This window comes from Mobula hypostoma, chromosome 19, assembly GCF_963921235.1.
Source record: "Mobula hypostoma chromosome 19, sMobHyp1.1, whole genome shotgun sequence".
NCBI lineage: Eukaryota > Metazoa > Chordata > Chondrichthyes > Myliobatiformes > Myliobatidae > Mobula > Mobula hypostoma.
The window spans coordinates 18310403-18337031 of NC_086115.1; the positions used below are offsets into that span (position 1 = coordinate 18310403).

At 48.6% G+C, this 26629-nt stretch overlaps 2 protein-coding genes across 9 annotated transcripts in view; both read right to left on the reverse strand.

The window, feature by feature from the left end:
• The window catches only part of pcgf6 (polycomb group ring finger 6), a 54986-nt gene extending 43387 nt beyond the window's left edge, over nt 1–11599 (reverse strand). For 3 of the 4 annotated variants that reach the window (XR_010020970.1, XM_063071461.1, XM_063071459.1), the window contains exons 1-3: nt 11343–11599; nt 3731–3830; nt 2332–2428 (exon numbers count right to left, since the gene is read on the reverse strand). Coding sequence is in view for 3 of the 4 variants with exons in the window: in XM_063071461.1 (XP_062927531.1) it covers nt 2332–2428; nt 3731–3830; nt 11343–11468 (323 nt within the window). In the remaining variant the exon portion in view is untranslated. The remainder of the gene's footprint in view (nt 1–2331; nt 2429–3730; nt 3831–11342) is intronic. The other variant, XM_063071460.1, reaches the window with a different exon arrangement.
• Nucleotides 11600–12195: 596 nt separating this feature from the next.
• The window catches only part of aldh18a1 (aldehyde dehydrogenase 18 family, member A1), a 29683-nt gene continuing 15249 nt past the window's right edge, over nt 12196–26629 (reverse strand). For all 5 annotated transcript variants that reach the window (XM_063071454.1, XM_063071457.1, XM_063071455.1 and 2 more), the window contains 9 exons: nt 26424–26497; nt 26070–26169; nt 25437–25657; nt 24598–24735; nt 24208–24403; nt 23066–23187; nt 15125–15311; nt 14256–14351; nt 12196–13681 (listed from right to left, as the gene is read on the reverse strand). In XM_063071454.1, coding sequence (XP_062927524.1) covers nt 13506–13681; nt 14256–14351; nt 15125–15311; nt 23066–23187; nt 24208–24403; nt 24598–24735; nt 25437–25657; nt 26070–26169; nt 26424–26497 — 1310 coding nt within the window. In that variant the 3' untranslated portion in view covers nt 12196–13505. The remainder of the gene's footprint in view (nt 13682–14255; nt 14352–15124; nt 15312–23065; nt 23188–24207; nt 24404–24597; nt 24736–25436; nt 25658–26069; nt 26170–26423; nt 26498–26629) is intronic.

Below are 26629 nucleotides of genomic sequence, written 5' to 3' on the forward strand. Positions count from 1 at the left end.
GATCAATTCATTACACAGTGCATTAAGACAGAACAAAATAAAACAATGCAGAATAAAGTGTAAACGCTACAGAAATTCTGTATGAGCACATTTTCATTTCGTATCTGAGTTTTTTGGTAGTGATTTATGAATTCCGTAAGGGTGAATTACTTTGTGGGGGTTGTTTGTACTGAAGAACAGAGAGATATTGGTGGATAAGTGCAAGGATGCCAGAGGGTGGCAGAACAGGTAGGTACAATGGTAAAAGCAGCATGTAACACAGCAACACACATAAAGTACTGGGTTCACTCAGCACGTCAGGCAGCATCTGTAGAGGGAAAAAACAGTCGACATTTCAGGAGGAAACCCTTCATCAGGTTTGGAAAAGAAGGAGGCAGAAGCCAGAATAAGAGGTGCAGAAAGGGGAGTGAGAGACGTGTTTTCATTAGCCAAAGGATAGCACATGAGGACCACAAGGCTATGGTACAACTTTATAAAACACTGGCTAAGCTACAAATGCAGTACTGTGTACAGTTCTGGTCATCATACCATAGAAGGACATGACTGTATTGTTGTCTGAAGTGTTTCAGTATTGAACAGAGGCTGGATAGACTGGGTTTGTTTCCCTTAGGGAGGGTGCCTGGTGCAACTTAATAGAGAATACAAAATTAGGAGGGCGCAGATAGCTTATTCACAGGAATCTCTTTGCTATATAGAACTAGAGAACACAAGTGTAAAGTGAGGGATAAGAGGTTTAGAAGGGATCTCAGGAAGAGTTTTCTTTCCCCAGTGGTAGTTGGAAACTGGAATACACTGCCTGAGGAGGTGCTGAAGGCAGAGACTCTCACAACAGATATAACATATCCTAAAGCATTCTATCCAGATGATTCACAACTTGGTATGGTAACTGCACTGCAAATGACGACAAGAAACTGTAGAGACTTGAGGACACAACCCAGCCTCTCCTCCACGGACACTGTCTACACTTCACACTGCCTCGGGAAAACAACCTGCAAAATCAAAGATATTCTCTCTTCTCCCCGCTCCCAATGGGTGATGCAAAAGCCTGAGAGCACATATCACCAGGCTCAAGGACAGCTTTTACCCAGCTGCTATAAGAGTCTTAAACAGTCCTGTATGATAAGATGGACTCTTGACCTCACACTCATCCTTGTTATGATCTTGCACGTTATTGCCTACCTGCACTTTCTCTGTATTGTAACAATATTTGACTTTGTTTAGTGCTTTGCCTCATACTACCTCAATGCACTATTATAATGCACCACTGAAACACCAAGACAGAGAAGGCCATTTACCAGTGCAGGTAAATAGGATTAGAACAGAAAGGTAGTTGATGTCCGGTAGGTACATGGTGGGCCGAAGGGTCTGTTTCTGTGCTGTATGACTTTATTTTTCTACTGAACCTCCTTAGGTTCTGCACCTTCACCCTCAACTATATCAATGTTAAAGGAACATCTCAGTCAGAACGTTTACCAATCTATGTACTGTCCCTAACTCGTATAATTCACAGTGTAAATGAACATTACAGTCTGGGATGTTTATCAGTCAATATGCTATCCCTAACTGGGATAATTTATAGTATAAATGAATATCACAGTCAGGGATATTTACCAGTCTATGTGCTGTCCCTAGCTGGAATAATTTATAGTGTAAATGAATATCACAGTCTGGGATGTACATTGGTCAATATGCTGTCCCTATCTGGGATAATTTATAGTGTAAATGAACATCACAGTCAGGGATGTTTACCATTCTATGTACTGTCCCTTACTGGAATAATTTATAGTGTAAGTGAACATTACAGTCCAGGATGTTTACCAGTCCATGTGCTGTCCCTAACTGGAATAATTTATAGTGTGAATGAACATTACAGTCCGGGATGTACGTTGATCAATATGCTGTCCCTATCGGGGATAATGCACTGAGTGACAATGGGCACCAACATGAGTAACATGACACTTTGCTAAACGCCACCACCACCCAGCAATTACACTGGAGGATTCAGTGGTAGCTAAAAGGGCTTTGGGAGAGAAACATCACTAAACCCCTCCACCCCATTACTTTGTCAATCACTTGCAGCAACTAATAGCTTCTCTCAATGACCTTCTCCCCACCAGTCCCTATTATCTACCCACCTCCCATCACCCAAGCCCTCACACAAAATCCCCATATCCATCCTCAGAGAGTGCGACCCCCTACCTGCCTTCTCACTGCACCCCTTGTCCCCTCAGATTAATGATCCCCATAAACCCCTCCCCTGCACCAGGAGCCCATCAGACGCAGCTCCACTGTTCCCAGTGTGACATCCCCCCATTCTTTCTCCCCACTCACCTGATGTTGTACAGCGGCTGTGTCTGGTGAACAATAATGTTGCACTTTGGACAGCGGTTGCTGTTGTCAAAATGCTTCACGATGCAGCTCTTACAGACTGCAGAGACACAAGGCAGGGATTCACAATGGAGTAACATCGGCATGGGGAGAAACAAGTCAAAGTGAGAAGTTCCAACAATAGACAGGGTGAGAGACAATAACCCGAATAACAACAGGACACGTGGTGTGACGGGGTGATTCCTAGGGTGAGGGTTCAGCTGGAGTCAGCTCACCAAACACTCAGGATCCAGACTGACAATGAGAGTCACAGTAACACAGCACAAAAATAGGCCCCTGGGTCCAGCTGGAGAGGGCAGAGTCTCAGGAGAGGAGGCAGACATTGAAGGCTGATGAAATCTCAGCATGCAGAGTCATTCAGTCGTTGGAGTTCTCTATCCCCAGCACGTCCATGAATATTCCGTATCGGAGCACACTCATGACAAGATGGACAGATTTTTGGGTGATTAGGGAATGGAGGATGTTGGGAATTGAGAGGAAAACGGAGTTGAGGGAGGGGATTATCCTCAGACTCACTGAACAGTGGAGCAGGGTGAAGAGGCTGAGAGGGGAGAAATCTAAAGTGAGGCTGCAGGGGTGACGTCAGGGAGCATTCAATCATCAGAAGGGTGAAGGAAAGTTGGAGATCCCTCCTCTGAGAAGCAGCGGGTGCTGGCAGTCAGAGGCAAACTTCGAACCTGAGACTGATGTTTTCGTTAAGTACCGGGATATGGGGATAAAAAGGATAGACAGAGTTGGTCACAGCAGCTGTGACCTCACAGGGTAATGAAACAGGTTCCAGGAGCTGAATGGTTGTTTCCTGGTATCTTACTGTGTTTATCTCTGTTACATTGCCCATATAATGCTAACTACAAAGTACTTTGTCTTCAGTGAAGCAAAGTGAAAAGGGTAATGCTGGATTTTATCAGAACAGTGAGCTAGTTCTCCATTGTGCTCACTGCCGAAGTGTTGACTCCCAGCACCTGACTCATGCACAGCAACCTCCCATAAACAGCAGCATGACAATTACCAGTAAACTGCTTTAGCAGTGTTATTCAGGATTAAACATTGGCCCCAGGATACCAGAAAAAAAACTGCTCAATTCTTTTCAAAGTATTGTTTCAAGATCTTTCACATTTACCCAAAAGGACGGACAAGGTTTTGGCTAAAGATCTCCCTCAGCTAGGCTATGTGCTCTGACAGTAGCGCACTGTCCACTAGTCCACATCTCTGTATTCAGTCTGACAGAGAGAACTGTGTCACTTGTCACATCTGTGAGGGATTTCCTCTCTGTCTAACAGGGCAGATTACATTTTAGGCGAGCAGTGGGAAGTGTCCGGCCAGTGAGAGCGCAGCTACTTACAGGTGTGCAGGCACTCAGTGATAGTAGTGGCATCAATGAAGTAGCCCCTGCAGATGGGACATAGGATGTAGGGATTCACGTCAGCCAGACAAATACTCTGCTGGAACAAAAACAGATTCTCTCAGTACCTTCCTCAGCCTGGAAAATGGATCTGTTCATCTAAAAGTCAGTACCCAAAGCCCAACTGTGCAGCAGCACTTGTATCCTGCACTGAGAGCCACTTCCTCTGAGTCCTGACATACTCAGGTTATACTGTAAAGTACATCAATTGGCCACAAGTTGTCCAGTGGACCATACTCACCCCTGCCAACAGTACAATGATGAGTTGATCCCCTCACCTTTCATTCACTGCCTTTGAAAATATTACTAATGGATGTCCAGCTCACCCTTGTGAGCAAATGGTCAACAGGCTTGTGAAGGAGTAGATGTGAATTTGAAATCAGGGTCCAGTCAAGGAGACAATGAGGGCATGGGCAAGAATATGTGCACAGTCTTCTTCCCAGGGCTGGGGAATAAAGAACCCAAGGTTCTTCTCACGGAGAGCGATTTAATAAGAATCTGAAGGGCAACATGTTCATACAGATGGCGGTCAGTATATGGAACGAGCTGTCAGATGAACTGGTTGAGGCCGGTGCATTAACAACATTTCGAAGACACTTGCACATGGATAGTGCTATGGGCCAAACATCAGCAAATGGACTAGCTTGGAATGGAATCTTGAATCTTGATGGACGGTTGGGCGAAAGGACCCGTTTCCATGCTGTATGACTCTATGACAAGAAAGGTCTTCAAAATAAAGGTGGCGAATATTTGGAATTCTCCACTCAAAAGAGGGCTCTGGAGGATAAGCTGAGGTCCTGAAAATCTGCCCAGGTCACCTACTGTATCTGGTGCTCCCAAAACAACCTCCTCTGCATTGGTGAGGCCTGAAGTAAATTGGGCATTGCTTTGTCGAGCACCTCCATTCCATCCGCAAAAAAACTTCACTTCCCAGTGGTCAACCATTTTAATTCCTGTCCCCATTTAGAACATAGAACAGAGCCAGCAGAGGGAGGACTGTGGGACAGGTGGCAAAGAAGGAATGCCAAGGGCTGGGGTTGGCGCAGGTGCAGACACACCCTGCCCTGAGACACCAGGCAAGGTTATTTGATTCCAAATAATGTGTTTATTGTTCATTACAGAATGTATCTCTGGTGCTTCCTTCTCTCTCCTCTTTCCTTTCCCCAACCATGACTCCCCTCTTCCTGCCCCCTTCCCACACTCAGTCCACAATAGAGACCCATATCAGAATCACCCTCATCATCACTCACATATGTCAAGAAATTACTTTTTTATTGTTTGCAGTAGCAGCACAATGCAATACATAACATTTGTTACAGTACTGTGTAAGGCATCCAAGCTATATATATGTGCCAAGGACTTTTGCACAGTACTGTATATGGCAGTCCGCATGCTGTTTCTTCATTTAAAGCTAATGGAGATGTTACTTTTTCCTCAAGCTGGCTCTGAGAATGTCCTTTAAATATTTTGCTGTCCTCCTCATACCTGGTGTGTTTCAGGAGCCATGTGAAGAATGTGGCATGCCTGTTACAGCCAGGCAAATGTTTTTAAAGAGTCCACTGTGACATAAGATGTGAGGTAATCACAGTGCAGCTCAAGAGTTGGCAGAGAGGCAATGGGTAACCACCAGACAGACCAGAAGTAGATAGGTAGGCTACCACTGACTTGCCAGCCTAACATCAGTACTAGAAACAGGTAGCAATCTATATTGGAGCAACACCCACAAGTGCTGGAGGAACTCAGCAGGCCAGGCAACATCTATGGAAATGAATAAAGTTGATGTTTAAGGCTGAGACACTTCATTGGACCCTTCAAATAATCTATATTTTTGTGCTGTATATACAATAATTTAGATGACGAAATAGATGGCTTTGTTGCCATGTTTGCAGATGATACGAAGATTGGTAGAGGGGCAGGTAGTGTTGAAGAATGTAGGATGCAGAAGGACTTAGACAGATTAGAAGAATGGGCAAGAAAGTGGCAAATGAAATACAATGTTGGAAAATGCATGGTCATGCACTTTGGTAGTAGAGATAAATGTGCAGACTATTTTCTAAACGGGGATAAAATCCAAAAATCTGAGATGCAAAGGGACTTGGGAGTCCTTGTGCAGAACACCCTAAAGGTTAACTTGCAGGTTGAGTTGGTGGTGAGGAAGGCAAATGCCACGTTAGCATTCATTTCAAGAGGTCTAGAATACAAGAACAAGGATGTCATTCTGAGGCTTTATAAGGCACTGGTGAGGCCTCACCTTGAGTATCGTGAACAGTTTTGGACCCCTCATCTTAGAAAAGATGTGCTGGCATTAGAGAGGGTCAAGAGGAGATTCACAAGGATGATTCCAGGAGTGAAAGGGTTATCGTATGAGGAAAATTTGATGGCTCTGGGTCTGTACTCGCTGGAATTCAGAAGGATGAGGGGGGATCTCATTGAAACCTTTCGAATGTTGAAAGGCCTAGACAGAGTTGATGTGGAAAGGATGTTTCCCATGGTGGGAGAGTCTAGGACAAGAGGGCACAGCCTCAGGATAGAGGGGCGCCCTTTCAAAACAGAGATGCAGAGAAATTTCTTTAGCCATAGGGTAGTGAATTTGTGGAACTTGTTGCCACATTGTAGCTGTGGAGGCCAGGTTGTTGGGTGTATTTAAGGCACAGGTTGATAGGTTCTTGATTGGTATCAAAGGTTATGGGGAGAAGGCCTCTTATCAAGTAAAGGTGTTGTAGTACTGGAGGGTCAGAAGAATGATCACAGGAATAACAGGGATAACACATGTTAAACAGTTGATAGCAGTACCATCTATACTTGCCGGATAAAATCTCATTGAAACCTATCGAATACTGAAAGGCCTAAATAGATAGTGTGGATGTGGAGAAGACGTTTCCTGTAGTTGAGTACTCTAGGACAGCCTCGGAATAAAAAGATGTGCCTTTGGAACCGAGATTAAAAGTTTCTTTAGCCAGAGGGTGGTGAATATTGCTACACATGGCTGTAAATCATGGGGTATACATGTTTTACTTTTTAAAAGTCATCTTATTTCGAGGTGCAGAACAGGCCCTCCATCTCAACGAACTGCATCACCCAGCAATGCACCTATTTAATCCCAGCCTAATTACAGGATAATTTACAAAGACCAATTAACCTACTAACCTACTACTATTATCTAAATGGGAAGAAGGTTCAAAGGTCAGAGGTGCAGAGGGACTTGGGAGTCCTTGTGCAAGACTCCCAGAAGGTTAACTTACAGGTTGAATCTGTGGTAAAGAAGGCATATGCAATGCATTTATTTCAAGGGGAATAAAATATAAAAGTAAGGAGATAGCTTGATAAGCCTTTATAAGACACTAGTCAGGCCGCACTTGGAGTATTGTCAACAGTTTTGGGCCCCATATCTCAGAAAGGATGTGTTGTTATTGAAGAGAGTCCAGAGGAAGTTCACAAGGATGATTCCAGGAATGAGGAGGTTAACATACGAGGAGTGTTGGCAGCTTTAGACCTATACTCACTGGAATTTAGAAGAATGCTGGGAGATGGGGGGGTGGGAAATCTCAATGAAACCTACCAAATGTTGAGGGGACTTGATTGGGTGGATGTGGAAAGTATGTTTCCTATGGTGGTGGTATCCAGAACTGATGGACACAGTCTCACAATTGATGGGCAACTCTGTTTTTTAGCCAGAGAGCCAGAATGCTCTGCCACAGACTGTGGTGGAGGCCAAGTCCATGGGTACATTTAAGGCGGAAGTTGATCATTTCCTGATCAGTCAGGGAATCAAAGGATATGGCGAGAAGGCAGGTGTACGGGGATTGAGTGGGACCTGGGATCAGCCATGATGGAATGGCGGAGCAGACTCGCTGGGCCAAATGGTCCAACTCTACTCCGAGGTCTTAAGGTCTAAAACAGCTCTTGCTCAGGTTGAAGGCTGGCTACCTCGAGGTTCGGCAGTAGTCAGTATCTATGATTTGTCTGAAGGGAGTAAAGAACCATATTTTTAATATTTCTATTATACAAAATTGGTGGGACTAGGAGTACTCGGGGCAGGGCCACCTCTAGGTGCTGACGTCACCATCTACATGACTATGTATTGTACAACACAAATGCACATTGTAATCCAATCACTGACAAGAGAAAATCTGCAGATGCTGGAAATCTGAGCAACATATGCAAAATGCTGGAGGAACTCAGCAGGCCAGACAGCATCTATGGAAAAGAGTACAGTTGACGTTTCGGGCCGAAACCCTTTGGCAGGACGGGAGAAAAAAGATAAGGAGTCAGAGTTAGAAGGTGGGGGGAAGGGAGGAAGAAACTCAAGATGATAGGTGAAACTGAGAGGGGAGGGATGAAGTAAAGAGCTGGGAAATTGATCGGTGAAAGAGATACAGGGCTGGATGGGAAATCTAACAGGAGAGGACAGGAGGCCATGGAAGAAAGGAAAAAGGGGAGGGAGAAGCATTAGAGGGATGCGATAGGCAGGTAAGGAGATAAGGTGAGAGAGGGAAAAGGGTACGGGGAATAGAGGGGGCATAAGGTGTTGCTTCTCCAACCTGAGTGTGGCTTCATCTCGACTGTAAGGAGGCCATGGATGGACATGTCATAACAGAAATGGGAAGTGGAATTAAAATGTGTGGCCACTGGGAGATCCTGCTTTTTCTGGCGGATGGAGTGTAGGTGAAGTGGTCTCTCAATCTACTTTGGATCTCACTAACATACAAGAGGCCACACTGGGAGCACCAGATAGAACAGACGACCCCATCAGACTCACAAGTGAAGTGTCGCCTCAGCTGGAAGGACTGTTTGGGGCCCTGAATGGTAGTAAGGGAGGTGGTGTAGGTGTCCTGACACTTATCCTTGCAACTTTCATTAATTTCTCCTTTGGCTCCTCCCACTTCCTTCAAACAAAAGGTGTAGCCATGGGTACAGGCATAGGTCCCAGCTATAGCTGTCTTTTCGTCAGCTACGTGGAACAAGCTATGTTCCAAGCCTACACCGGTATCACTCCCCTACTTTTCATGAACTACATTGACGACTGCGTTGTTGCTGCTTCCCTCACCCATGCCGAGCTCGTTGACTTCATCAACTTTGCCTCCAACCTCCACCCTGCCCTCAAATTCAGCTACCTGAACTATACCTCTTCCCACCCTGTTACTTGTAAAAATGCTATCTCCTTCTGTCAATTCCTCTGTCTCCACTGCATCTGTTCTCAGGATGAGGCTTTTCATTCTAGGGAGATGTCCTCCTTCTTCAAAGGGAGGAGCTTCCCTTCCTGTACCATCAATGCTACTCTCAAACGCATCTCTTCCATTTTGTGCATGTCTGCCCTTACCCTAATTTCCTGCCATCCTACCAAGGATCTGGTTTCTCATCCTCACCTACCACCACCAGCCTCCGCGTCCAGCATATAATTCTCTGTAACTTCTGCCATCTCCAATGGGATTCCTCCACCAAGCACATCTTTCCCTCCTCCTCATTTTCCGCAGGGATCGCTCCCTACGCAACTCTCTTGCCCATTTGTCCCTCCCCACTGATCTCCCTCCTGGCACTTATCCTTGCAAGCGGATTAAGTGCTACACCTGCCCCTACACCTTTTCCCTTACTATTTTACTTTATTGTCACCAAACAATTGATACTAGAGCATACAATTATCACAGTGATATTTGATTCTCTGCTTTGCGCTCCCTAGAGTACAAATCGATAGTAATTAGTAAAAATTTAAATTATAAATCATAAATAGAAAATAGAAAAGGGAAAGTAAGGTAGCGCAAAAAGCCAAGAGGCAGGTCCAGATATTTGGAGGGTACAGCCCAGATCCGGGTCAGGATCCGTTCAGCAGTCTTATCACACTTAGAAAGAAGCTGTTCCCAAATCTGGCCGTATGAGTCTTCAAGCTCCTGAGCCTTCTCCTGGAGGGAAGAAGGACAAAAAGTGTGTTGGCTGGGTGGGTCGTGTCCTTGATTATCCTGGCAGCACTGCTCCGACAGCGTGCGGTGTAAAGTGAGTCCAAGGACGGAAGATTGGTTTGTGTGATGTGCTGGGCTGTGTTCACGATCTTCCGCAGCTTCTTCCGGTCTTGGACAGGACAACTTCCATACCAGGTTGTGATGCACCCTAGAAGAATGCTTTCTATGGTGCATCTATAAAAATTAGTGTGGGTTTTAGGGGGCAGGCCAAATTTCTTTAGCTTTCTCAGGAAGTAAAGGTACTGGTGGGCCTTCTTCGCAGTGGACTCTGCTTGGTTGGACCAAGTCAGGTCATTTGTGATATTGACCCCGAGGAACTTAAAAGCTTTTGACCTGTTCCACTTGCTCACCTCTGATGTAAATGGGGTCGTGCTGTCCGCTACTCCTTCTGAAGTCAACAACCAATTCCTTCATCTTGCTGACGTTGAGGGATAGGTTATTGTCTTCGCACCATGCCACCAGTTCTTAATTTCCTCTCTGTACTCAAACCTATCATTACCCAAGATACTACTATTCAAGGTCCCAAACAGTCCTTTCTAGTGAGGCGATGCTTCACCTGTGAGCCTGTTGGGTTCACCTATTGTATCTGGTGATCCCAGTGTGGCCTCTTGTATATCGGTGAGACCCAACATAGATTGGAATACCGCTTCACAGAGCATCTATGCTCCATCCGCCAGATAAAGCGGGATCTCCCAGTGGCCACCCATTTTAATTCCACTTCCTATTCCCATTACAAAACATCCTCCTCTGCTGTCGTGTTGAGGCCACACTCAGATTGGAGGAGCAATGCCTTATATTTTGTCCGGGTAGCCTCCAACTTGATGGCATGAACATCGATTTCTCTAACTTCCAGTAATGGTTCCCCAACCCCCCTCTATTCTTTATCCTCTTTTCCCTCTCTCACCTTATCTCCTTACCTACCCATTGTATCCCTCTGGTGATCCTCCCCCTATTTTTCTTTCTTCTATGGCCTTCTATCCTCTCCTATTAGATTCCCTCTTCTCCAATCCTGTATCTTTTTCATCAATCAACTTCCCAACTCTTTACTTCATCCCTCCCCACTCCCAGTTTCACCTAACACCTTGTTTCTTCCTCCCCTCCCCCCACCTTCTAATTCTGACTCCCCATCTTTTTTTCTCCAGTCCTGCTGAAGGGTCTCGGCCCGAGACGTCGACTGTACTCTTCGCCATAGATGCCGCCTGGCCCGCTGAGTTCCTCCAGCATTTTGATATGTGTTGCTTGCGTATTGTAAACACACGATGTCTGCAGATGCTAGAAATCCGCAGCAAACACCCGCAAAAATGCTGGAGGAACTGAGCAGGTCAGACTGCATCTATGGAAAAGAAAATCCTGCTCAGTTCCTTGAGCATTTTGTGAATTTTGCACTAATTCTCAGTACAAACATCCCGCCCATCAACTTCTGCCCCGCCCTGTTACCTAGGCAACCCGCCGACTGTTGCCGCGCACACGCTCTCCGGCGGGAAAGTTGGCGGCACGCGCAGGCGCAGTGTGCACTATCAAGTATCCCGGCAGCTCCCGCGTGAGGATGCCGGGGTCGCGGGCCCGTCAGCGGCGACAGCTTTTGCTCCCTAGCATACCTCAGCCTGTCGCTCCGTTCTCTCGTAACCCTCGTCGTCTTCCTCCAGCTCACTATGTTCGGCCGAGCTGCTGTGGCTGTCAGTGACGGAGAATCCGCCCAGCTCCATCGCCTCACATATTGACATTGCTGCGCGCACACACGCACGGAACGGCGGTTCGGCCGGCCGTGTATACGCCTGCGCACTCCGTCCGCGCACGTAAATAGCGCCGGCGCTGCCCCTGCGCAGAGGGTCACGATCGGCATGCACCTGCGCACTCCGCAGTTTCGTCGATGTCGGGAAGCCGGCTCCTTTCGAACTACAATTCCCAGCAATTGACGGCCCGCCCTCTTCTCACCTCCGGGAACCCTGGCTCACCTGGCCGCCAGCTGGACCCCCGAGGCCAGTCTGGGAGCTGGGCCGGCAGCGGGACGACCGCATGCACCAGCACTGGGCTGACACCTTGAATGCATCGGGATGCCCAGTGCTGGTCCAATGCTTCGCCAACGCCTCGAGGCTGGAGCCCAGGAAACCGCCGGGGCCCGTAGACCGAGAACATTTGGCCCGCTGGAAATGTCAGGGCGGCAGCACCGCACGCATCATCCCCACCCGCCTCCTCAGAACTCGAGGCAGGACAGAAGGCAAGTTCTCCCCCGTCTGCAGGGGCCATCTCAGGGAAGGCGATCTCCAAGTCGCAGGCATACCGCGACTGTTTTCATGGTAGGGCAGGGGTGGGATATTTTAGAGTTCCCACAAGACCAGCGTGGTTGACCACCCGCAACTGGCTTCAGGAAGGTGCACTGTCTACAGCTGAATGGAAACAACTCGTTCACTTCCACAAGAAGTTTATTTTGTGATAAATACAAAACATTTTAAAACTATTTGTTCTTATTGTAACCAAGTTGGAGTTTTTTTTTTAAAAAGTCCCAGCATATTGCCCTGCCGGAGTCAGTGAGTGACCTGCGGGCTGTGCATGTTCTCTGGGAAGGCCGGTGAGCGCTCTGGAAGCTATGTTGGAGGAGACACGCGTCTGGATGTGCCTTTGTTCAAAGTTCAAAGTAGATTTATTGTCAAAGTATCTACAGTACTTTTCAAAAGTCTTAGGCATATAAAAACATTCTGCAAAGCGAAGCTTTCAAAAACACTACAACAGAGTTTCTAAATTTCAAAAATTTACTGTAAAGAGCAGTAAACAGTTAAAAAAAAGTAATTCCGGACAGCCTTGAGGAGGTTGAGATCAGGGCTCTGTTGAGGCCATACCATCTAAATAATCTACCATGCCTAAGACTTGTGCACAGTACTGTATACTGCATACATCCTAAAACTTATCTTGCCCAAATCCAGCAGAGATGCAATTCCATTTTGTTTTGCTCCTTATTTTGGTAATTTATAGTAATTTTATGTCTTTGTACTGTACTACTGCCACAAAATAAACTTCACATTGTATGAGACAGAGATTCTGCAAAGTGACAGAAGGCTCAAATTGCAGCCATCGCACCTAAGTCCAGGGATCCTGAGGGTGGAGTCTGTGAGGGGTGAGGTACTGGACGATGCTTCCTATGAACCACACTGCGCTTGCACACAGCTTCCACTAGAGGAGGTTCATCCCTCTGTGGGCTATGCAGAGTCTCACGAGTGCTAGACCCAGGATGTGTCCAGTTCTTATTCAAAAGACATGGGTCAATTGATCATAGGAGTGTAATTGGGCCAGAAGGGCCTGTTACTTGGCTGTATCTCTAAATTAAAAATAAATAACTCCCACTGTCCAACACAACCAAATAACTCCACACTCCATCAAAAAAGTTGCTGGAGAAACTGGGTAAAGCAGCATCTGTCGTAAGGCAGGGTCTTGACCCAAAACAACAATCATCCCACCACCTCTACAGATGCTGCCTGACCTGCTGAGTTCCTCCAACAACTTGTTGTTTGCTCTCAGTACCATTCTCACGTAACTCCGCTAGCCTACTCTTTCTTTCCAATTGGAAACTCCCCTCCCCATCAGCTGCTCCTTTCTCCACTGCCTGAACTGATGTGCTCTGGCAGCCATCACTGCTTAACATTTAATGGTGGGATGTTGTTTGGCCGCAGGGAGCTGGTGGTGAGAGAGGTGTTGGTGGGGAGCCGTATGTTTGTTGGGAGTCGATGTGCGGTGGGGTGCGGGCCGGCTGTCACTCCATCCTGTCCCTACAATCGGTGGGGCACAGGAAGGTTCTCATGGATGTAGCTCATGGTTCCTTGCTCTGCGAAGTCAGACACGCCTTGCCCCTCTCCACGCAGCAGCCACTTTGTGGTGAGCAAACCCTCGAGCCCCACCGGGCCGCGGGCGTGTATGCGCGCCGTGCTGATCCCCACCTCCGCACCTGCAACACACAGGGCAGCAGCGTCAGCCAAAGGACAGACACCCTCCCACTCAGTCCCTGAGGGAATGGGCCACTCTGCCTCCACACTCCCCCACCTGGGTACCTGCATTCACCACCCGGAGGCCCTACACCCACTGAGACCTCATCTTCTCCTCCCCACCCCCCCTTTCAGGAACCAAGGGAGCATCGGCAACCTCCCCCCATTCCAGCGATCGGCATCTCATCCCCACACCCACTGTGACCTCAAATCCGCCTCCCCCACCCAGCATCACAGTGACCTGCAACATACCCACCCAGTGCCTACTGTGACTTCACAATCCTCCCCCCAGCACTCGCTTCAAACTTGCATCCACCCCTCTGTAGCACACAAGACGGGATGCAGGCCTGACCAGTGCCCCACTAGAACACACACAGAGCCAACGGGCTGAATGGCCTCCTGTTGCCGGCGATGCTCTGGCATTTGCAACCAGGTTTGGACTCCCAATCTGGGACGTGATTTGTGGGGTAGGGAGGGTGGGGATCCCCTGTCACTCAAATCCAGGCTACGCCTGGGGTGGGGGGGGTGGAAACTTACCCAATCCGAAGCGGTAACCGTCTGAGAACCGGCTGCTGGCGTTCCAGAACACACAGGCACTGTCCACGTGCTGCATGAAGTGTTCGGCTGTCTCCTCTGAAAGACAGCCCACGTTCAGTCACAAAGTCTGCACTCGGTCCCGCACACCGTAACACACTCAGTCCCATGCAGCCTATGTGAGTAGCGTCACTCAGACCAAGGCACTGATACATCCACCCCTCCTCGGTCTGACCTCAGCACAGGGGAGCAAAACTCAGGCGTCCTCTCACAGTTTCCATACATACTGCACAGAGCCACACCACGTACACAAGCCATACATACACACTGAGTACTGTGCCCCCGGTGTTTTATGTCTCTGCCTGTTCTGTGCTCACTAACTTAAGATTGATTCTGCAGTGGAATCCCATTCCAGTCAAAGCCTTACATCTGCCAGTCAATGATGGACACACACTATCCTGTACTGGTCAGGGACAGACTCTGTCTGTCCAGCTTCAGTCAGTGACGGACACTCGACCCTCTCGATCAGTGAGGGGCACCTGGTCGCTGAGTTTCACGTGGGTGATGGGTGTATGGTTAGTGATGGGGAGGGGAACGTCAGTAATGATACCTGGTTAGTGAGGGGCACTCTGTCTGTAAAGTTCACACAGTGAGTGACAGATGCCTGATCGGTGACGGATACCCAGTCAGTGACGGATACCCAGTCAGTGACGGACATTCACTGTCTCATGTTTGGTGAGGTTCACAGAGTTAGTGACGGACACGTGTTCTCAATCAGTGAGGGGTACCCAGTCAATGAGTGACACTTGCCGTTCTTGACCAGGGAGGGACACTCTCATCAGTGAGGTATCCGGCTGCTGAGGAACACTCACCGTTCTCGGTGACGATGACATCGGTGTGGGAGCTGCCGTACTTGTGGATGTGAACAATGGCCTCCTGCACACTGTCCACCACCTCAATGCAGCATTCCAGGTCTCCATACTCTGTCCGCAGGGACTTCACCTCAGATGGGCTGAAGGTCAGGTAGGAAGCAAACCTGGGCCCAGCGTGGATCTTCACCTGCGGAGAGCAGGGTCATTGTCAAGCGGCCTGTACAGCCAGTTGTGTATTTCAGTAGTGTTTGAGTTATATTGTTTGATTAAGTATTCATGTTTGTTTAAATAATTTATTAAGGTTTATATGTAAAATTATGTAAATGGCACATCATGCGTGTGTGCTCACTTAAGGTAAAAACAAACATACACAAGTTATCTCCTGGCTCCCTTGTTTTCCTTTCAATTCGTTTTTTTATGTTTAGCAGTTACAAAACAGCGGGGGGCAAGCAAGTTTTAAACGAACCGAAGACGACTACCTACCTGTTGAAGAGCCGCACAACTTTCGAGTTCATTAAAAAGCCACAGTGAGAAATGGTCAAGTAAAATAAACTGCAGCATGTGCTTTGTTAAAGCTGATTTATACTTGTGCGTTGGTGTGTCTGTGTCACTCTGCAATCCGGGCACGTTGCGCATGCGCACACACCTGCCCGTGCAAGGCTTCCTGGTCGTGGTAGTCTTTCTCGGGGTAAACAAGTTTAAAGCGAGTGTCTTTTTTCGTAAAAGCGAAATGCGTCCTCCATAATTTCGGAGATCTGTAAAGCTTTATGGAAAGCATTGCAGCCAGAGTTCCTTCCCTGCCCTTCAGTCGCCCAATGGGAAGCTATTGCAGCGTAGGAGGAAATGCGATGCTACCAAGCGGACCAATCACAGATGCTGTGGTCTGCGTTGCCGTGACGCATAATTACATTTTGGGAGAGGTGTGCGTCAGGCTACGGCGTAGGGATCCGCATAGGCTCTGCGTAGGGTTTGCGGCAATGCCGAAGTATAAATCAGCCTTTACAAAGGACAAACATGATTGAGTTAAACAAAAAGACAGAAAACGGAAGAATTCCAGATTCGTAAACAGTGGGTTACAGTTAATAATTCAATTTTTTTTAAAAAAGCAGAAATTACCGTCTACATCAGAAAGATGGACGTGTTCAATTGTGCAACAGATAATTGGCTCATATACTGAGTTAATTGAGCAATATTTTGAAGCAAATACAACAGCCAGTGAGAAGTGAGTACCAGTTTTGCTGAATGCATTGGGTTTAAAGGCATTCAGTTTGCTTAAAAATTTGACTGTTCCAACCAAAGCAGCCCAAAATGAGCTTTGCTGATATAGTGAAAGTAATGCAGGAACATTTAGAACAGAAACTGTTGTGATTGCAGCATGCTTTAAGTTTCATAAGTGGAATCAAAAAGTAGTGGAGTCCATATCAGCATACGTGGCTGAATTGAAAAGATTGCCTGAGCATTGTCAGTTAAGTGATGAGTTTAATGATACACTTAGAGATCGTTTAGCTTGTAAGCTCTTACAAGAAAACATTCTGAAAAGGCTCCTAATGAAGCAGAACTTACATTTAAAAGAGCAGTTGAAATAGCTGTATCAATGGAAACAGTCATGAATGAAAGTGAACATGAACAAAATTTCTGCGTCTAGACCAGAGGTTCCCAACCTGGGGTTCACGGACCCCTTGGTTAATGGTAGGGGTCCCCTGATCTAGACAGAGATCTGCCTGACCAAACAATTGTGTTACCATTGTGGGAGGGGCTCACATGCACCAGACCAATGTAGGTTTAAAGGTGAAACTTGCAAGAAATGCAACAAAGTAGGACACATACAAAGAGCCTGTTAGACAGACAAAAATAAATGGACTACACAGAGAAGAGAAAAAGATAAAAAGTCAAATTGCAGTTTCAAAATTAGCACTAATCTGCATGCTGTTGATGAAAACGTTGATAATGATGAGAGTGACATGACTGCTCAGCCTTGAGATTTACAATGTGAACACTAACAATTGACAAGCAATAAAGCTCAAGCCAGAAGCAAACAGCAAATTAATTAAAATGTTATTGGACACTGGTGCAGCTGTTTCAGTCATTCCACAAAATGAGTTTGAATGGCATTTCAAAGATACTGATCTGAAGCCTGCAGGTATCCAAACAAGAACTTATACTGGAGAGAAAGAATTCCTCTGTGATTCACATTCACGACAGTGAAGTTTAACAAGCCACACTGGGCTTGTATGTGGTCAAACAGGTTGGCCAGCATTGTGAAGTCGTGATTGGCTGAGGCAACTACAACTTGACCGCAGATCCATCCACAGTTTGACTGCTACCTCCCCTGTAATAGTGTCAACTGAAAGTGAATTAAGAAAGGTACCGGATGGTGCTTAAGGATGTCATTGGAAAACTCAAACATATCAAGGGTAAAACAGTGTTAAATGAAAATGCCACACCCAAGTTTTACAAAGCCCATCCGTTTCTTCAGACCATCCATGATAAAGAGCCAGTGAGCTAGGTCACATGGGGGCTGATGGAATTCTTTCCAAGGTCGAGTAGAGCCCATGGGCAATGCCAGCTGTCCCAGTAGCCAAGAAGAATGGGTCTGTCAGGATCTTTGGTGATCTTATGGTCACCATCAACCCAGCACAGAAAGTAGATCAACACCCTCTGCCCAGGCTAGAGGATATCTTTGCAAACCTTTCTGGAGGAAAACACTTCAGCAAAGAGCACGCAGTTGACACCTATCTACAGGTGGCGTTCAAGAGTCTAAAGTGTTTCAAACCATGAACACTCACAAAGGGCTTTATCGTTGTGATAGGCTTATTTTTGGAGTAGCATCTGCACCTGCAGTCTGGCAGAAATCTATGGACCAGGTGCTGAACGGCTGTCCAGGCATTCCGTGTTATCTGGATGTTACTGGTCAAGATGACAAGTAACATCTCCAAAATCTCAAGACAGTTTTAAAAAGATTAGATTATGGGCTCAGTGCACGATGAGACAAGTGTGAATTCCTTAAACCATGCATCACTTACTGTGGTCTTACTATTGACACAAGTATTACACAAGTGTGCTGAGAAAATTCAAGCAGTAGGGGATACCCTGACCAAAGGATGTGTCACAGTTGCAGTTCTTTCTAGGATTTGTCACAAGTTCTTGCCAAACCTAGCTACTGTGCTCCACCCCTTGAACTTATTACTAGAGATCGGGAAGGAATGGCAATACACAGAGTGAGGTGGCTTTCAAAAGGGTAAAGGAAATGGTGATGTCAGACACTACTCACACGTTATGATCCACATCATCCAGTGACGCTTGTCTGTGCCACCTCACCTTATGATATAGCACAGTCATGTCACATTATGAGCGACGGAAGTGAGCACCCCCATTGCTTTCGCATCCCGTTCGCTTACTGCTGCAGAGAAAAATTACACACAGATTGACAGAGGGGCCATGAGTCTGGATTGGGGTGTAAAACGTTTCAACCAGTACTTGAATGGGAGAAAGTTTACCCTCGTTACTAATTAATGACCAGTGTCCATTTTCAATCCACAAAATGGTATTCCACTAACCAGCAGCAGCAAGAATACAGAGATGGGCTCCGTTTCTTGGATTCTTACAAGGTTAAATTCAAGAGAGCGATTCATATGGAAATTCTGAAGGATTGTCCGGTTTACTGTTGGAAACAGAAATACCTGAAACATTTACAAAAGACTCCTCTTGACACAATCTCCTTAAAACAAATTGTAAGTCTTCCTATAATGGCAGAGATGATCCAAAGGGAAACCAGAAAAAACCCCAGACACTCACAGGTCACCATGGCAACCCAAAATGGCTGGAATGTGCAGCAGACACTCCAGATCCTACATTTTTACCAGCACCAGAAGGAACTTGCCTTTGATGGGAGTGGTCTTATAGGGATTGAGAATTGTTGTACCATTCAAGCTGAGAGCAAAAGTGTTGGATGAGCTACTTGCCGGTCACCTAGACGTGGTCAAAATGAAAGTGTTCGCTCAAAGTTTTGTCTGGTAGCTTGGAATAGATCAGCAGATTGAGCAGAGTGCAATACACTGTTTTGGATACCAACGTGTCCAGAAGATGACAAGAGCAACACCTCTTCATTCCTGGGAATGACCTGCATTGCCCCGGGAGAGGATTCATGTCAATTTTGCCAGGCCGTTCATGGGCACAAATTTCTTGGTAGTAGTGGATGCGGCTACAAGTGGCCAGAAGTGTTCCCCATAGCCTCCACTGCAGCCTCACACACTGTTGAAAAGCCTCTCCTCAAGGACTGGAGATCCAGAACTCTTACTCAGTGATAATAGACCACAGTTTGTTCCAGAACAGTTTTAGTCCTTCCTGAAAATGAAAGGAATAAGATACGGTGCCTTGAAAAAGTATTCAGCCCTTAATCCTTTGTTCACATAAATGAGTATTACAATCTGGAATTTTGATCTATTTGTGAATCACATGCTCATTTTTTAAAACAGTGGTCCCCAACCACCGGGCTGTGGACTGGTATCGGGCAACAAAGCATGTGCTACCGGGCCGCGAGGAAATGATACCAGTCAACTGCACCTTTCCTCATTCCCTGTCAGAAAAGAAAGCTTCCTTCAACAGAAAATACGACGAGTCGTACATAAAATATGGCTTTATTGTGACCGGTGACTCGCACGCTCCAAGCCCCCTTGTGTGTGATATGTGGAGACAAGCTGTCTAATGAGGCAATGAAGCCCTGAAAACTGCTTCAGCACCTTGAGTCCAAGCACCCTGCACTTAAAGACAAACTGGATGAGTTTTTTGAGCGGGAAAAATGTGAGCAAGTGGGACAGAAGGAAGCGCTGAGAGCCACCACCTCCAGAAACGCTGCTGCTCCGAGAGCGTGGTACTTCGTGGCTGGCCGTATTGCTAAGGCTAAGAAGCCTTTCACTGTTGGTGAAGAATTGATTCTGCCTGCTGCCAAGGTCATGTGCTGTGAACTGTTGAGAGAAGCTGCAGCTAACAAGATGGCACAGGTTTCTCTTTCAACTAACACAGTTTCAAGGAGAATCAATGACATAGCGGAGGACATCGAAGCACAGCTGTTGGAACGGTTTCATGAGTCTGGTTTCACTACCCGAGTCAAAGTAGTTGCTCCTGAATGCCAGTCTACACACTGTGTCACACACAGGGAAATGCTGGCTAGCCGAAAACATGTCACCTGATCTTAACAGCATATTGAGTGACGTTGTTGTTATCAATCACATCAAAGCAAAAGCCCTTAACTCATGTCTGTTTGAGCAGCTTTGCGAGGAAATGGATGCACAGCACAAACGCCTTCTCTTACACACTAAAGTCAGGTGGCTATCAAGGGGGAGAGCCCTGGCCAGGGTTCTTGAGATAAGAGAGCAGCTACAGAGATTTCTTTCAAGAAGGAAGTCACCACTGGCAGCAGACTTCGGTGATGAGGAGTGGATAGCAAAACTCGCTTATCTGTGTGATATCTTCAACCTGCTCAATGAACTTAATTTGTCACTTCAGGGGAGAATGACAACTGTCTTCCAGTTGGCAGATAAAGTGTCTGCTTTCACAGCCAAACTGGAACTGTGGGGACGGCAAGTGGACAGGGGCATATCTGACATGTTCCCAACATTAGCTGGGAATTTGGGAGAGACTGAGGCTGCACCGTCCTTCTCACAGCTGGTGCACGAAAACCTATCTTCACTGTCGACAGAATTCGAGCGTTACTTCCCAACTGCAAATGACTCAAGACGTGCAAAGGAATGGGTCCGTGACCCATGTGTGAATGTCCCTGGTGAATCATCCATGTCAGTGCGGGAAGAAGATCAACTCCTCAAGCTTGCAGATGACGGTGGGCTGAAAAGTATGTTTGACATAACATCTCTGCCGGCATTTTGGATCAAAGTCAAGGCTGAATATCCTGAGACAGCTACGAAAGCATTGAAAACGTTGCTTCCATTTCCAACATCACATCTCTGTGAGGCGGAGTTTTCTGCAATGAAAGCTAAATTGCGGAATAGACTGGACATAAGGAACCCCCTGATGACTTATAATTGACTTATCACTATATTCATGCGAGGAAAATATGCACTGTGTGTTTAAGATTAAATTCGTTAGATAAACCCTTTTAGAAACGAAATTGAGTGTACTAGCCACTGATAAGTGACTTATAGTTGACTTATCACCTATATTCTGGTCGTGATTAACACCACCCCCCCCACCCCCACCACCGGTTGGCTGGTCCGCAAGAATATTGTCAATATTAAACTAGTCCGCGGTGCAGAAAAGGTTGGGGACCCCTGTTTTAAAACACGGTGGAGCCTAAAAACAGGAACAATTGTAAAGCAAGAAAAACAGAACTGTCAGTAGTTCAAAAGCATTCATCCCCCTTTGTTCAGTATTTAGTTGAACCACCTCTTGCACGTATTACAGCCAAGTAGTCTTTTTAGATAAGTTGTTTTTAATATTTCAGTAGTATGAGTAATATTGTAAATATATTGTTTAATTAAGCATTCCTGTTCACTTAAATAATTCATTGGTGTTATATGTAAAAATATGTAAATGATATATGTCAGTCCGCTGCTGTGTCATACCCGTGTGCGTCGCTTAAAGTAAAATGAACACTTCCTGGCTCCCTTGTTTTCCTTTCAATTAGTTTTTGTATCTTGGAGTTATAAAACAGCCCGGTACTACCGACTGTAACAGCCCCTCCCCAACACAGGAAGAGGGCAAACAGAGCAGACCCTACAGGTGCCATTCAGTTCCTCCAACCAGCACTGGTAGAGGAAGTGCTACCATCTGACCTCAGCCATTCCCCAAAATCCTCCCACCTCTCATGGATTCAACAGTGCAGCATGTTCCCAGTTCCACCCCTCCCCCAGGACTGGAGAAGTTATGGGCCTAACGCTGCCAAGTGGGACTAAGTTAAGTGGGACACCTGGGTCAGCACAGGCCAGTTAGGTTGCGTGGCCTGTCTTTACGTAGAACAGTAGAGCACAGTACAGGTCCTTTGGCCCACGATGTTGCGCCAACCTTTTAACCTGCTCAAAGATCAATCTGACCCCTACCTCCCACATAGCGCTCCATCCTTCTTTCATTCTGTGCCCATCTAAAAATCTCTTAAATACCCCCATTATATCTGCCTCCATCACCACCCCTGGCAGTTCATTCCATACACCCACCAGAACTTATCTCTGGCATCTCCCCTGTGTTTTTCTCCAATCACCTGAGCACGTGGCCAACTGGTTAAGGCATTGGACTAGCGATCTGAAGGTCATGGGTTCGAGCCCCAGCCGAGGCAGTGTGTTGTGTCCTTGAGCAAGGCACTTAACCACACGTTGCTCTGCGACGACACCAGTGCCATGATGCATCGGCCCTAATGCCCTTCCCCTGGACAACATCGGTGTTGTGGAGAGGGAAGACTTGCAGCATGGGCAACTGCCGGTCTTCCATACAACCTTGCCCAGGCCTGCGCCCTGGAGAGTGAAGACTTTTCAGGCGTAGATCCATGGTCTCGCAAGACTAACGGATGCCTTTACCTTAAAATCATGCCCCCCGCCCCTTGTATTAGCCAGTTCCAACCTGGGAAAAAGTCTCTGGCTGTCCACCGATCTCTACCCTTCATCATCTTGCACACCTCCATCAAATCACCTCTTATCCCCTTTCACTCCAAAGGGAAAAGCCCTGGCTCCCTCAGCTTTTCCTCATAAGACATGCTCCATAATCCAGGCAGCATCCCGGTAAATCTCCTCTGCGCTTTGTAGAGTTCCAGACCTGTGCTGCATAACTCCAGTCATGTCTCTGACAGATGCAGTAAGCTGCATCAACCCCCTCCCCAAGTGCCCTCACCGTTGCCATCACACCCCCAGCCATTTGTGCCCACGTGACTGGTGTTCCAGCCCACAATGCCAACCCTCCTCATTCCCAGCGGAACCCTCCCATCCGATGGACTCTCACCTCCTCCATCCTCAGCATGTCGATGACCTGGTCAAAGAAGGGGGTCCTCAGGTGGTCCCTGTGAACCAGCAGGGTCTCTAGGGCATTACAGGCCGCAGGGTAGTCACACTTGGAATCGCGGACTGCAAACAAGAAGGGCTTGTTAATGGCTTAACGAGGTGCTGTGATCAGTCACAACACGGCTGCCGCCCCAGCGACGGAGCTCCTCGTCACTACAACGGCAACAGCAATTTCCGACAGGAATGGCACTCCCGACCCACAGCGATCGAACTTCAGAATTGGGTTTGGAACGGATCGACCAGGAAATGCTGCACATTGGCCACAGCCCAACTTAAGAACTCAGTGACCGGCAGAAGACGGGGACCATCTCCTCAGCGACCCCACACCCGTGAGACAGGAGATTCTGGCTCCCGTGTAACACGGCATGGGGAGTTCAGGATGATCCATGCCATGTAGTGGGGAGCTCAGCATGTCCATGTAACACGCCTCAGTATGTCACTCTGCCGGATTCAGAGATTAGCAGTGGGCTCAGAGTCAGGGGAAGACTGAGCCTCACCAACTTGAGGTGGTCTCGTGAACTCTTACACAGGATACCATTCAGCTCATCGTACCCGTACTGGCCCAGCACACCCCCCCCACTCTCCAACACGCAGTCCCTCACCCTGCAGCTCACCACTCCAAGCCCACACCCAGGATCTGTTCCCCAGGTGGGAGGGGTCCTGCCTCTCCCAATGTCTCAGGCAGTGACTTCCAGACCCCTCCCTCCCATCCCCATGCCCTGGTCCCCGACCCGCTGCCCGGTGAACGGATCGTCCTGGCCTCTCGCCCCCGTTAAACCTTCCCCAGCCTCAGCCCTAGCGTGGGATTCCTGTCCTCGTCGGCACAGTACTCTGACTGCCAGCTCCTGCTGGAGTCTGTAGCACCGATTGTACGGTCAGTCCGGGTGGAGATGGTGACCAACCCCACACAGAGGTCATGCTGTACATAGCAGGGACACAGCACAATGTTGCCGCGTGTCTCTCCCGCGCTGTACACAGCAGCAGTCTGATTCCCCTAATCTAGCGTCCGGGCAGCTGGTGAATGTCCGGGAGCTCTGCTCTCTGACGTCAGCCCAAGACCCGTGCTCCGTCATTCTGACCCACCGATCTTGATGGCCTTCTCTAAATTGGCGTCGGAATCCAGGTAGACGTGGCAGATTCCCTCGCTGTGGCCCAGCACCGGGATTCCTTTCGACGCTTTCTGGATGTCACGCACCAACTGCGAGGAGCCGCGAGGGATGATCAAGTCGATGAGCTTGTCCAGGCGACAGAGATCCTCTACCTCCTCCCGTGTGCTGACCTGAATCGGGGCGACAAACCCATGAATCCATCACCTCAGACCACTCCCCACACGCAACGAGCTGCCCTGGCAGAGAGAAGCCTAGGCCCATCAGAGCCAGGGCCCCTGTCTAATCCCACCCTCCTTTACCCTGAGTTCACGACCTCACTCCCCGGCACCATTCAGTCACGCGCCAGCCGCTCCCATTCGCTCACCAGCTGGATGGCGTCCCGTACCCCGTGAGCAGACAGGGCCTCCTGGGTCAGCCGGTGCAGGATCTGATTGCTGTGCGCCGCCTCTTTACCTCCCTTCAGGAGGAGGCCGTTGCCACTTGCGATGGCCAGGGCCGACACCTGCAGGTACACACACACTCGCCAGGTTTTCAGAGATGCTCTGTCCGCCGAGACCCCGGAACGTGAAACGTTAACCAGCACTTGGTCCGTTCCCCTCCCCTCGCTGCCCTGGGGATCCTCGTGCTGTTTCCCTCAGGCAGTACGTTCCCAATTACAATGCCCCTCTCCCCCCCAAGGAAAAACTCTTCCTCAGATCACCTCATCATAATCCCCTGCCCTCTGAACTGGGACACATCCCTGACCCGGAGAAACGTCTCCCACCACCCGTCCAATCCATTTCCGCCAGCCTTCACTGAACCGTCCCAGGGAATGCCCTGCTGAACCCTTAGCACTCCCCCCTGTCCAGCTGAGTTGCGGCTGACAAAATGCTAAACAGAACCTCCCCTGTTTGTTCACGGTGGGCCCTCTCTCCTCTGCGAGACTGCTTCCCAACAGCCACCCACCCCAAACGTGTTTTCTCTCTCCTCTTCCCCCATTCCCCACCTTCCCACATGCCCTCTCACTGCTGCCAAGGTTCCTGGAATTGTACACGAGGTCGGTCAATCCAGTGCCAGAGAAAGGATGGAATAGCCCGCAGTACCCAGCAAGAAATCCTCTCCCCCTCCCCACAGACACCCGACTCCATCTCTGAGCTGGGGACAAACCACCCTCCCTCAGCCCAGTCCCCAACGTTCAAAACCCCATCCACTCCCCCCCCCCACCTGGGGCAGACAGTCCGGCCGGGACTCGAAGATGACCAGGAGGACTCCAATGGGCACAGTGACCTGCTCCAGCTCCAGCCCGTTGGCCACCCGCGTCCTGCGGAGGACCCGGCCCACGCTGTCCTGCGCCGAGCCCGCGATCTGCCGCAGCCCGATGGCCAGGCTGGTCAACTTGGCCGTGGTGAGGGAGAGTCGCTTCAACAGGGGCTGAGAAAGGCAGCCTGAAACGAGGAGAGGGGTTACGTCACCTCCAGAGCACGGAACACCCGCTGCCAGAGTCACCGCATCGCCCACCCACACAACACGTGGACACAAGCAGACGCTGGAACATAGCCCTCAGCCAGATGAGAGACTCCATCCCCACTCACTCCAGGCCCTCCCCACCTACAACACCTCGTCCCTACTCTCCCGCCACCACATATCACCCACTCTCCCTAACCCCACCAACTCCCAACGCCAGTCCCAGGCTGAACACACCACCCAGACACACAGACCACCAGATCGCACCGCCCCACACACAGACCGCAGAACATGCAGGAAACGCTGTTTGTGGAAACCACTGCCTGTATGTGGGGAGGGCACAGAACAAAGCGAATGCACGGACCGAACGTGTTACTCGCGTGCAGCCCTGACCTGCAGCCACGGCCGCCTCGGTGTCTCTCCGGTTTGCGCTCAGGATTTCCTCGCGATGGTCCGTCAGCAGGTCGGCCAGTCGGTGGATGATGTCGGCTCTCTGCACCGAAGAGACTCTGTCAGATGAGGAACTCTCCCCACCCCACACCACCCATCCTGCCCAACCTGAGCTCACCCTTTCCCCACCAACACCCAACGTCAGTCCCAGGAGCTCTCGGGTGGGCAGAGGGTGAGGGTCAGTGGGAGTGGAGGGGAGTCCGTGACACAATTGTCTGTGTAATGGACTCCCAGTCCTGACATTCAGCATCACAGATGGTGCCAACGCCACCCGCGCACCCCCAGTGATGGACTCACCTGTTGGGGCTGTAAGGAGGCTAAGAGCCGGCCATCAGCTCGGGCCATCTCCGCTTGCTGCTCCACCGTTGGACCTGGAGGGGCAGGGTGTGCAGTTTATTACCGGACCCCACACGCCCAGGCACTACCCCATCCCAAACCCCCACCCACAACACTTAGCCCCAACCCCTTCACATCCTCCCTCCCCACTCCTCCACTCTTGCCCT